The sequence below is a fragment of the Fulmarus glacialis genome, unplaced genomic scaffold (genome assembly GCF_000690835.1).
Source record: "Fulmarus glacialis isolate BGI_N327 unplaced genomic scaffold, ASM69083v1 scaffold4766, whole genome shotgun sequence".
NCBI classification, from domain to species: Eukaryota; Metazoa; Chordata; class Aves; order Procellariiformes; family Procellariidae; genus Fulmarus; species Fulmarus glacialis.
Window position 1 is genome coordinate 28,105 of NW_009216362.1, and position 13,176 is coordinate 41,280.

A 13,176-nucleotide genomic window follows, 5' to 3' on the forward strand; every position below is an offset into this window, starting at 1 on the left:
ACAGGTTGCCCAGAGAGGTGGTAGATGCCCCACCCCTGGAAACATTCAAGGTCAGGTTGGATGGTGTTCTGAGCAACCTGATCTAGTTGAAGATGTCCCTGCTAATTGCAGGGGGGTTGGACTAGATGACCTTTAAGGGTCCATTCCAACCCAAACTATTCTATGATTCTATGATTAATTGTGATAGGACTTTTCTTTCCAAACAACCATAGAAAGGTTCAATACAATTTGCTTGCACTAGGTTGAAGAGGAAAAGTCTTACTGGAATAGATATATGTATATCAATGTATACATATTATTAGACTTATTCTAAGGAAGCATAAAACCACTGCAATGAGTCTTCCAGACATAGGCAAATACGTATATATTTATATATAAATAAAATGAGAGATGCTTATCTCAAGGAAAAGCTCTACATGTTCCAAATACAGATACACAGTGAAGAAAACAACTTGTGACAATGCTAGACCTACAGTTTATCATGAGGGCCCGATATTGAATGTCGATGTCTCAATAAAACCTGCAGATTTGACGAAAGTTTGATAGAAAAGCTGAAAACTCTGAAGAATGTTGAAAGAGCCACAAAAGCTACTGAAAATTAAAGGTGCTTAATGGTAGTACTAAAGTCAGTTAAAATCACAGATTTTCATTGACCTCTTGTTCTTTGGTTCAGATCATGAAGAAGTAAGTACTTGAGAAAAAAAGTAAATTATTTGTGCCGTTACCCCACATGTTATTCTTTTTGTCATTTCTTACAGTGCTACAGAGAAAATGTAGTAAGGTGATTGAGCCTGTGGCAGATTTTTTTTCCTCTCGAATACAGCAACACACTAAGATTTAACGGAGAAAAGAAGAAATCCTAATAGTTACTTGCTTTCCTTGCCCCACCGCAGCCTATGCATACGGGGACACACACACAACCTCGTGGGTTCACAGCTCCACAGGTCCAGCCAGTGCTGAGTTTGTCTGAAAGTTGGGGGAGGCAGAACAGAAGGCCCAGCCATCCCTCCTTGCTCTGACCCGACCCCCATCAGGCCCCACCACCTGCCTCTCCAGAAGTGTCAGAAATTAAGAAAGGAAGTGTGGGAGAGGGCTGTAGCACAAGGAAATGTAAGGCTGCACAGAAGAGGGTCATAAGTACAGTGACTATTTGCCCTGGGACCAGAAACAGCTCGGAATGGCTATGAATACAGTGTTACTTATACATCAGAAAAACTGTACCACAAGCACAGCAGAAGCACCAATGATATAATACATTACTTTAAAGTCTTTTCAGTATATACACTCTCATAGTTTGTGCAAATAACACTTCCCATTATACCAGAGACTCCCAAGTTTTCCTCAGTGAGAAACTTGAGCTGCCGGTGTTGATATGGACAGGACTGCTAAAAGTTGGAGGTATCTAGAGATGCTCTCTCCAGGTGCAGAGAACCCACCTCACAACGGCTTGAGCCTTCCTCCCTTTGTGTCTCCATAATTCAGACTCTTCTCCAGGTTTCTCCTTCCACCTTTATAGCTACAACTGTTTTTTATAAGATGAGAACAATCTTCTGGAGAGCAAACAATCCCTTTAACTGAACCTCTTGCTCATTGAATCCTATAGATATAATGCAAAGCTGTTTATTGCCTAAATATGTACAAAGAAGCTCCACTTCTGTTTGGAACATGACTAGAAGAAACGGAAGGAACTAACAGCAATAGAGGCAAGAGACACCTTTGTACTAGGAGATGTATTTACTGCTGTCAAACATTTCAGCTTTCCAAATGGCTGCCACACTGACAAACATAAATCGTATGTTATGTTAATTCATGATAGGTAAGCATCAAACATGAAATCCCGGCAACAGCAGCCCTGGGCAATCACCCACCCTGTTCTAATTATCTACTCACAGAAGACGTTTGCTTCAGTAGTTCGTTTCTCACTGTTCTATGTTCATTTTATCACCAAACACAAAAAGATTCCCAAGTACTTATTTTCCAAAGCAGGTGAAAAGTACAATTAGCTGCACAAATAAGTTTGATTTTATACAACTCAGCACAGTGGCATCAGCTTGTTTGACGTTAGTAACTGTAAGCAAATTTGTAATCACAGCTTCTGAAAAATCAGTCACAAGCTGCTTATCCACAAAGAAGGTAGACCAAAAAAAAAAAACCCAAACCACAAAAACACCTCAGTTGTATCAGTCTTACAGGTGAATGATTACAAATTATGCAATGGAGTGACTGATAATTACTTGCCTCCTCTACCACTGAAAAGTGTGAAGAGTATAATGTCTTTTAAAATCTCTCTTACAAAACAAAATTTTCGTAACTTCTTTGTTTTATTTCTCTTCTCTTTGAAAAATATTTTCTTTATATTCTTCATTTGCTATGGATGACACTGGCAAGAAGTGCTAATTTTTCAGGAAATAATTTATTATATTAATGGGTAGACATATGCAGAAAGTTCTGGAAAAGTTAAGCAAGACTGCCTGGTATGGAATAAAAGCAACCAGCCTTTAAAATACTATTTGCATTAAAGTTATCTGTAAAAATAAAATTTTTGTCTGGTCCCTTTGGGCATATATGTATAAAAATGGATGGATGCCAAGTGTAAATGTTGCTTGAGCATTTCTGTGGAAATGTATCCTTCCACATCTTTAATGATCTCATGTAGATACTCTCGATGTGTTGTGCCTTTAACGTTGACAAGCTCTGAACAGGGCTTTTTATCATATTGATTTCACTGTGTTTTGGGTATGTATATTTATCATAAACTTTCGCTCAGATATTCTTGGTATTCTCGGTTTTAATAATTACTTTTAATACAGAATGATACTGGAATTGTAACTGTGGAAATTAAATTTTGCTGTGTAAGCTCCAGAACCAGGTGTATGATTAGTAATCGTACAGTTTCCTTGTACTGCTCCATAACCAAAGCATGTTTCAATCTTACTTGGCAAAAACTCTGCCCACACCCAGTAATAGAAACAATTTCTATATTCAGGAAAGCTTTGGACTCCCTTTAGGACTACTTATAAAAATGCCAACTGCTGCTCTGTTTTGAAGACATGAACCCTTGACACTTAGTCTTAAGATTGCCAATAGAAATCAGAAAAGATGTTACAGCAAAACAAAATTACTCATTCAATGACCTTTCAATAGTTTCTGTATTGCTGTCTAGGTAAAACCACAGGATTTTTCTTCCTATAGAAATGATTAAAAAGTAAACAGAGGAGACCTTTACATTTTTCTTCCTTACTGATACTTTGCTTCTCAATTTTATTTCAAATTAATAACTTGTTCAGTGCTATGTGCTACCATATTTTGGAAGACAATGCAGTTAACTACTTGATCTAGATTTTGATACTTAGCTTTAGATTATAAAGCTACTTTTTCATTATCTTTCAGGAATTCATTAGCCCTTAAAGAAAATTTGCTTAATAAGAATTTAACCAAGTTAATTTGTCTGATATGCTTAAGTAGAGTTAATGAACAAAAGAAAGCAGTTAGTTCTCCTCTCTCTCTAGTTGTAAAGGTGTGGGTCTCCTCTGCCTCTTTAGAAGTGAAACACTCTGAAATAGCTTACAGATATGACTGAACAGTTCTACTTTTACTACCACCCTTGTTTCAGCAGCACAGTCCCTTGAGCCCATAAACGAGGGCATTTAAAATTGCTTTAACAGTGAGTTTCTGTTAGGCTCTCTCATTTGATGCAGCCCACGGATCTGTGATGAGAACTGAGCTGTTGAATTGTTTAGTGTAAGAGCAATAAGTTGACAGATGCAAACTATTTAATGGCTGAACTCAAAGGACCTAAAAAAGGTGTTTTCAAGTCAATATTATGACTAGCAGTCTCAGGCTCTCACAAAGGGAAAACAAAAGATGAGAGCAATCAGAATAAGATATTGAAGATAACATGAATGTCATAGTGCCATTTTAAGGCAAGGAAAATGCTTTTATTATCTCCTTGTGTGAAACAATCCTGATAAGATGATAACGTATGAGTTGGTACCCTAAGAAGATACTGCTTACCAGTGTCATCGCTGCTCGCAACGATGGACTTTACAAGCTACTAACTAAAATCAATTTATGGGTGCATGCACCATTCCCTGATTTAATTTTACTTTATGTAAATCCAAGAATCCTTTCTGACTGTGCTTCATGCCAGGGACCAGATGACAAACTCACACTCCTTCCTGGACTTCAAATCTATGCCAGTGCTTCTGGCTCCCAAATACAGCAATTAGTACATCACACTGGAGAGCAATTCTGAAGGCTCCTAACACATGAACTCCTCCGGTGGGCTACTGGAGTGAGTTAAGAAATAATCTATGACATTGGCCCAGAATACAATGTTTCATTTTTACATGGAATATTTGTACTTTACATTTAGATCATACTGTCAAAATGATGGAAGAAATTTAATCAGCCAAAGCAACCATTGATGTATTAATGAATGAGATCATTAAACACTGTACTTTAGCAAAGATGAACAGTTATTAAATTTAGTCATTGGACCTAAGGGGTCGATTTAGCTGGTTTAGTGAAACCATTTGCTATGCAGTTCAAGAAAAAAGATGTACTTCTGCAAAATGAGACAGTGCCTAGTGGCTTGTGTTGATCCGGTTTGTCTAATGAGAACATTAAATAGGAAGTGAATCATTCAAGAGCAATCTTCAAAGCCACAGTGTAAACACCAGCAAAGAAAGTAAATGAGTTTTGACACCATCTGCGACCATAAATCTTCTCCCCCAGCTTTTCTATCACAAACTGCATTTGCTGCATCACACCAGCTCCACCACCAAACATCAGAAAGCAGACAGATACTCACTTCCTATCTAGAAAATTCAAGGCTCAGCGACTCCTCACTGAGTGCCTAACTATCTAATGATATTTGACATTCCTGGCAAACGCAAAATGAAAACACATTTACACTTAATGCACTAAATGCATTAAGGGGGGTCATTAGGTATTTAAAGACCTTATCTCAATTTTAACTTATGATGTGTTCACTAACAGGAATTTTAAAATAATGGTTTATGCACCCACTACTATTTTTGACTTCCCTTTTCTGGCAGTATCTGAAAAATTTTGAACTCGTAATACATTTATGAGCTTTTCTTTTTGGTTACCAATTAAAATCTTTTTCACTGCTTTTTATTTCATAATTACTTCATTCCCATTTTAGGAAACCCTACAGAAATGAATAACACATGATAAAGTGTATATAGATTTTTAATCACTCTTCAGAAGACAGCCCTGATGAGTAAAGCCTTAATTAATTCCACATGATGATATAAGCAGTTGACAGAGAAGATATTTTTCTAATTTCTGTGGACGGCTTTCATGACAGGATCCTATTCTTTCCTTTTTCTTAATAGCAAACCAAGAGTGCGACAAGAAATAAAATAATCAAAATAATAATGCTTTGTGAGTTTTTGAGTAACTGGTCTAGCTTGCAAATTTTTGATGCCTTTGCAGAGGAACTGCAGGCTGAGATCTGGCGGAGCACAAGATTTTGAGAAGGAAAGCCTTGTTTTCTCTCGCCTGGACTGCCTACCTGAATGTAGGGACTGCCTCCCTAGATGCGGTGAAGACGGTAGTCTTCTCCCAGTGGCTAATTAATGAGCTTTTAAAAGATATTCCATAAACATTAGGACTAATCAAGCCTGCTTTTCTGTGGATTTGTATCTCGTGGTTGAGTACAGACTCCAGTTAGAACATTTCTTGTGTTTGCAGAAGGGCTTACCTGAGTAAATTCTCTGGTGTCTAGTATTACACTCAGTAAAGGTGTTTCTAATCAATCACCTCTTAACTTTTCATTAAGTTTTTAGGCTTTCAGCTCCAATGGAGGCATTTTCCCTCTTCTGATTTGTCTAAAATTAGCTAATAAATTGTGGAGAGAAGTACTGGCAGATCTATGTCCAGAGCGTGTGACTGTCTCATTTCCAGGTCCTCACCAAGAAACCCATGGCAGAGAGAACTGAGATTGCCCTAAGATTTTCTTACCCAGGGCTGCACAGCTGCTCAAAAGCTTTCTCCTCTCACTTTCTTTCTCATCATCCTATGTGATGCAAGGAAGCTCTCTGGAAGCTGGTCATCTTCCTCTGATATTTAAGGCAGGGAAAATCCAGCCTTGCTGACCAGGTATTTTTAGGACACCTTATCACCATTTGGCTGCTTTTATAGAGCACAAAATAATGGGAACTTCAGTGAAGATTTACCATAAGGCGCCCGCAGATTTTAAGAGACCAGTGCTTGTTTTTCTTTGCCATTTAATACTCCTGGCAAAATGGCAGTGCAGCTTAGATATGAAAAATAATATTTGTAGGAAGAATATAGGAAATGTATTTGGCAGACTTAAAACTTAACAGAAAAATATGAATGCTAAAAAATAGCAGATACATGTGATCTGACAGAGAAAATATTGAGGAAAAAAAATCTCAAGTTGTAAAGCTGAAGAATTTATGTGGCTGTATGGATCCTGCAGAAGTTTCTCTAGTAGCTCAAATGTAGCAACAAGCAGTTGGCCTGTGTTTCTTCATTCATCTTAGGAATAGACTGGATTTAGATTCTACTTCTAAGCCTACCTATGTACTGTAAAATGATATGGACTCCCACTTATTTTGGAAACATGATAGCCTTCATCATTTTCAAGTCTACTTTTAAAACAAATACAATGACAGTATAGATAAGGAAGAAAGAACTTTGTGGGGAACAGTCATATTTCCCTTTACTTTCCTCTCCCATTCACTGTCTACTCTCATATCAAAATGTACACACTTCACATAAATAAGATATTCCCAGAACACATTCCCTGACATTTAGGAAAACCAACATTTAAGTTTAAAGCACACTGCTGAGAAACCATCACACAATGTGGATTAGCAACAAGAGGAGTTTAAGCACCATTTCTTCTCCCTTTATTTAGAGAAAAACTGCTTAGTTGATTTGGAAAAATATTGTGTTTCAGTTATATGGCACCTATGAACAAAAAGATGAGGAGGGATCAGAAAGCCTGAAGAAGAAACAGACAGCAGGAAAGCAAGTCTTTACTTAAATGTGTATGGGTCAGGTTGGATGCAGATGAGTAGTGACCAGCAGTGACCCTCAGATGGCCGGCTGGCTGCTGACCTATGTGGAATGAGACAGCTGAAGCAGTTCATTATGAGGGAAAGAAGTTGGTCCAGGGTTTTCTCAGAAAATTCAGGTCAAACATCATATTATATTTTCCCCTTTCCCTCTGAATGAGAACTATTATCCCAGATACATACACAAAACTGATTAAGACATTACCATTTAAATTGACATAGAGAGAGAGGAGAGGAGAGGAGAGGAGAAGAGAGGAAAAAAAGGATTAAGACATGACCATGTAAATTGACATAGAGAGGAGAGGAGAGGAGAGGAGAGGAGAGAGTCTTAAAGGAGGCTGCTGCAGAGCACTAGCTGGGCAGAAAGATAAGCAAGAGGGGAAGAATGAAGTAGCCCTCATAACCCCCTAAAAAGTTGCAGGACTAGGATTCTAGAGGCTCCAAGCCTCTGAGTAAAACAGAGTGAAAAGCTACTCTCTATCATGTCCATGGGTTTATAAGGATGCCCTTCAGGTACACGCAACCAACAGCTGTTATCTCACTGCTGGGGCAGAGCCCTCGTCAGGAGGTGCAATTAGAGCAGCAGCTCACAAGGGGAAAACGGAGGTGTTGGTGTCAGCGGCACGAAAGGGGTGCGAGAGCAGGCTCCCCAGAACTCCTCCCCTGGTCAAGGAGGGAAAACGAATTAATGCCAAACAAGTCAGCTAGAGGCAGACGTGTCCAGGGAACAGAGGTGAGGCCAGCCAGGGGCTTGCTAGAAGAGGAATTGCCCACCGACAGCAGGAGGCAGGGATGCTGCAGTCCAGGCAAGGCAGGGAGAGCAGGGACGCTGTTAGGGGATGGCAGGGCTTGCCCCGATCAGTGGGGCACAGAGCAGAAATCCCTAATGTTACAGCCTCATGGATCTCAGTGCTGAAAAAAGGATAAACAGTGTTTGCAGAGAGCCAGTTTTCAGTGGTACTACCTATGTCAACTTTTTTTTCCCCCTTTTTTCTGGAGATCATCCTACCATCCCTGTTTTGATGAAATGCCTATAGGAATCCATACAGAGCTGCTAAAGTGATTCATTCTTGTCACTTCAAGCACTGAGTATAACTGCAAATCAGGTATGGTCCCAGCTGTTATTAGATGCAGCATTTCTGTGTAGGGCAGACATAGCCAGTGGACTGTCTGTTGTGCTGGGAGGTTGTCAACTTTTCCTTCTCCAGGAAAAGAGAATGTGAGGAAAATCTTTTACTATTAGAGTGATGGATAGGGTTAAAGGCTAACAGAACAGCTTAGGAAAAGAATAATTAAATGCATGTAGTTAACTAAACCACTTAATTTAAGAATTACTGGATAGATGGGGAAAGTAATAGACATCTGCACTGGATAATACAAGATTAAAAGCAGTGATTTTTTTTTAAATAATTAAAGTATATTCATATTAAAACTAGTGAAAAAGCAATGGACCTATTTGCTGCTGAGTTTTGGTAATACTAGCATTTAAAAAAAAAGCATACACATTCTGTAAGTGGAAAACTAGGGAATAATCCATTAAGGGTAGTCCTAGGACAATGGGAAGGATTGACTTAAAAGGAAGAGCTGTTCAGAAAGTTTTGCTTCAAATGAATTTTTGAAGGAGAAAAAAAGTCTGGAAAAGGTGGCAAACACCTCTGAGAGGTTTTAAGATTTGTCTTGGTAAACTTACGAAAGGGGATATAAGATATAGTGATCTGCAACAGGCAGAAATAACCAGGGTCATTTGCAGTATTAGGTACTGCAGTATGTGCCCTCTTTCTCTGAGGAGTCTAATGGCTTGATAGTAAGAGGGAGATGGTGGAGAGGGAAGAGTGTAACTGTCTTATTTTTAAAAAATGAAAATGTAAAACACTTTGAAAAACTTTCAGAAAGAAAACTTTCAAAGTTTTGTTGAAGTTTTGCCAGTAGGTTTGAAAATGTATCACAAGGCATAATCTCCAGGCAACTTGGTTAAGGTGTGACTTGAAGGCTAGGTATCTCTCTAAAAGGTCTTTTCCACATAAAATGTTTCCTTACTGAAACTATATTCACCTTTATTTCAAGGCAAAATGTTGTGAAGTCAGAACGAGCAATTGAATCATGCTAGCTGAGTAATAAACACAAATAAGAAAAAGAACAACAGGTAAAAGGCGAGAATCTTTTCCCCGTGAAGTCAACATCAACGCTTTGCTTTTTTACTGACATAATGTTACATGAGACGCTGATCTAAATCAAAAATGGAGATAATCAGACTAAAACAATAACAGAGAGGAATCTGATACCATTTCAAAGGCTTGATCCCAACGAACGGGCTTGTGCCTCACACAACTTTCCGGGAAGTCAGTCCCAGGCTCCCCCACCCACCCTGTGCACTCCAGTGTTGTAGATTAGTTTCAAGACTTTTAGATAGAAGTCATATTAGTTTCTGTGCTTCATTGCTCTGTGTGCTCTCTGTTATGAAGAGAGGGATTACCATATTTTCCTCTTTTTTATACTTCCCATCAAATAGATGTCATTACAAGATACTGATGAATTCCGCTTAATTGGTGCCCTTCAGACTAATTACATCTACTTACCTCTCACGATTAATTGGCTTTGGTGCTCCACAGCTGCTGCATCATTTCTAGCTATACAGGTATAATTCCCATTGTGCATCAGTGAAAGATTAGAAATCCTTAAGGAGCTGGTGAAGTCAATGTTGTCAATAGTCACCCCGAGGCTGGCTGGGATCGGCCTGCCGTCCTTCTGCCAGGTGATTGTGATGGGCAAATCCCCGGAGACCACCACGCAGGGAATGAAGACCCGCTGCCCGATGGAGAACCGCGGGAACTCAAAAGGCTGAATAAAAGGCGGAACTGAAACAAAAGAGGAAAGAGGAGCTATTGCAGTTACGGTTTTGTTTCTGAAAATAACATAATGGAACAGATGTGCAGTGCTGAATATGTAAAATCAACACCTTCGACAGCCATAGAGCATTGCTTATCTAAAAAAATCACGTATTTTGCAAATACCTTTTTTTTCTTGACTACCCAATGCACAAGCAGAGGTCACGAGCAGTGAGATCCCCGGCTTCTAGAGACACCAGACACCACTGGCAGATTCCTGCAAGAGTATTGAGCATCTCTCCAAGAAATCACACTGCCATCTCGTGACTCACCAGGAATTTCAGCAGCGGGATTGGCTGGACAGTCCAGGAAGAGCTCAGTAGCTTTCAGGGTCTGGTGCAAGAGCCTTTCTTAGGGTCTGAAATAAACCTGGAAGAGGCTCCAGCTTTGCCTCTGGGACATGATGAAAGGGAGTGTAAGCTTCTCTAACTGCTCCTGGCACTTATTTCTTAGTGTTTCAAGTCACAATTCTCAATAAGATTGGGTAGAGGCATGAAGTGAAAGGCATATACAGTACTTGTAGGACAGCAAATTAAAGTTAAAACTGATTTCTAAACAGAGGGCCAGTATAAGGCATAAACTCTCAAGCTGGCGTTTAATTCCTGCTAAGCATATTTTGATTGCCAAATCTTTTTTTCTTTCTTTTTTTTTTTTTTACTTATTATTCTGTGGCTGAACCAAAAACCATGAAAGAAATGCTCTTATTCTCTATCACAGAGAAGAATTTCTCTTCTTAGAAAACATTTTGTTTTCAGGTATTTTTAATAAAAACAAAGGAAACAGTGGGTTCGATTCAATAAACAAAGCAGGAATTAACAGGGGTGCCTCACTTTCTCCGGGTTGTGGTTGGAACATTTATTAACAATTTGGTAAACTGAGAATCAAATACCTACCCAGACGAAGGAACTGAAATCTTCTCCCCTTCTCAGGGGAGCACTCTAACAGTCAGGGCATTGATCTAAGATAGGTTTCTATCAATCACTCCTGAAAAGACTATAAAACCAACTTTGCAAGCAGTACTCAAATACTTATTTATCAAAAGAGAGGGTTCCTAGAGGCTATGTACCTTAGAAATAGGAGTGCATTTTGCTATTCTTGCCTGAGAGATTACTTATATATACTCTGTAGTACATTTGAACATCTTTAAGAGGGAAGATTGAAAGATACCCACAGCAGAACATTTATACTGCTGTATATTAGCTAGCTTCAGAAGAAAATGGAGCTGGTGGCTTTATCTAATTGTATTTCTTTTGTCATTTCTCCCTTTGGCAAATCTAAGGCTTTGTGTTTTCCCCAGAACTGAAGCAGGAAAGAAGCAGAAAAACTCTTCAAAGTGGTTGCAATGTATACCAGCCCTTGACTTCCCCAGCAGCATTTTTGCCAGTGTCCTATTTCTGGGATGCAGGGATAGGTGTTTGTGACCATTACTACGGTAGTTCAATGCATTTCTTTTGATCATTGCATATGTTAGCTGCTCTTCCATCAGGAGTAAGAAAGTTTGTCGTTAAGGAAGCGATACCAAACCCCCCAAAGGGCAAAGGTGTCGTTCAAAGGCATGGTCAAATGCTTGTGTACATGCACATCACGGTGCACAAATCAGATATTAATTCCGCTGTTTCTGGCATAGCCGTGATGCCGTTTGATGAGGAGAAGTTATGACTGTGCGCAGCTGCCACAGGGAAGTAACATCAGGCGCAGGGTACCACAACTCATCCTTACAGGCTTTCCCTGACTTCTTCCGAGAGCAGCTCACTGCGTGCGGTTGTGAGAAGTGCTGCTGCAATCAATTTTTCTCACATGCTGCAATGCCTTTTCCTGACTGCTGTCTCTCAAATCGCTAAAACCTGTCCTGTTGTGTTTTGGAAATCTGGTAGATCAGGCATACAGAAAAAAGAAACTCAATATAAATTACTGTGTTTATTTGAACTTTCAGCGCTGGAAGTTAACTGCTTTCCAAGTGAAAAAGTGAGGCAAAATGTCTGCCTGCCCCTTCTAATTACCTTAGCGCAGCTAACGCATTCACATGAGATATTTCAGATTCTTTGTACATCAGCAGAAAAAGGCCAAATTTCTCTTAGCATTTATTGACAAGCATTTTATAATATAAGTGGGAATGAGAAATTTTTAGAATGGGACTGTCAAAAGGTTTTGACATAACCTTTCCTCTTGATGAGTGCAAATACCTGCTAAACGCCAAGTGCCCCTCTTACTGTGTTGGCTAGCACATTTCTGCCCAAACCCTTTTCTTAGTCTTAGGCATTATTACTGAAAATATACTAAAATTCACAACAGGGTGGATTCAAATTGCTTCTGCATTTTCTGCTGAGTGTGTAACAAATTTGAACCAAACTTTCATGGACAAAATGATATCAAAAGTCAGACAACATATTGCTCAAGGATTATTATGTGCATCTTTACTCTCCATCTCCCTGATGAAGAAAACAGGGAGCAAGATCTTTAGGCCACATTGAAGTATTTTTCAGAAAATATTGATTTGCAAGGCTGCATTTACCAACTCTAAAATTTAAGTAGCAGCCTGCAGAGCATTTCAGAAATTGGCTAAAATATTTACAGACAGCACATTTTCCCCCTACTCAGGTTTTTAAGATACAGAGGAAACGAACATTTATTTCTGCTTCATAAAATATAATGGTTATTCAACCTGCAGCAGCTTGCAGTCCTGACAAGGAGCTTATTTTAAAAAACAGTGTGTAATTTAAAATCAGTACTTAAAAAAAGTAAACAGTCTAGTGATAACTTTGAAGTATTGAAGAACGTTTTTCAGCTACAATATTTACCAGTTTGGGCTGATAAAGGCCCTTCCTGGTAACCTAACGTAGCAGATACATTTTCTTCCTGCTAGTTTGAAGAAGGAAACAATCACAAAAAATCACTTATTAAAAACATAGAATAAAGCATACCTGAGGTCAGGCAAATAATTTCTGAAATACAAAATTTGCCATATATATGTATTTATCTACATCTATCTCTGCAGTAAAAAGTTGACATATATCCCTGACAGAAGAAAATATCAAGCTTGATTAACCAGCATTTGGGCTATTTTTTTTGTAAAATAAAGCTGTATCATTGCCAAACAGCACTAAAAAAATGAGGGATGTATACTACTTTAACTCTGAGAGAGAAAAGTTGCAGTAGGACAGATGTATTTAAAATGTGCTTAAAATACTTCAAGGTGTGTTGAAATATTTTCCTTCCCT

The 13,176-nt window shown here is 38.8% G+C and overlaps 1 protein-coding gene across 1 annotated transcript in view; it reads right to left on the reverse strand.

The window, feature by feature from the left end:
• LOC104077879 (Down syndrome cell adhesion molecule-like) overlaps positions 1-13,176 on the reverse strand; it is a gene marked incomplete at its 3' end in the record, with an annotated part of 66,442 nt that overhangs the window by 5,192 nt on the left and 48,074 nt on the right. The window contains exon 7 of the mRNA XM_009579278.1: positions 9,650-9,928. Coding sequence (XP_009577573.1) covers positions 9,650-9,928 — 279 coding nt within the window. The remainder of the gene's footprint in view (positions 1-9,649; positions 9,929-13,176) is intronic.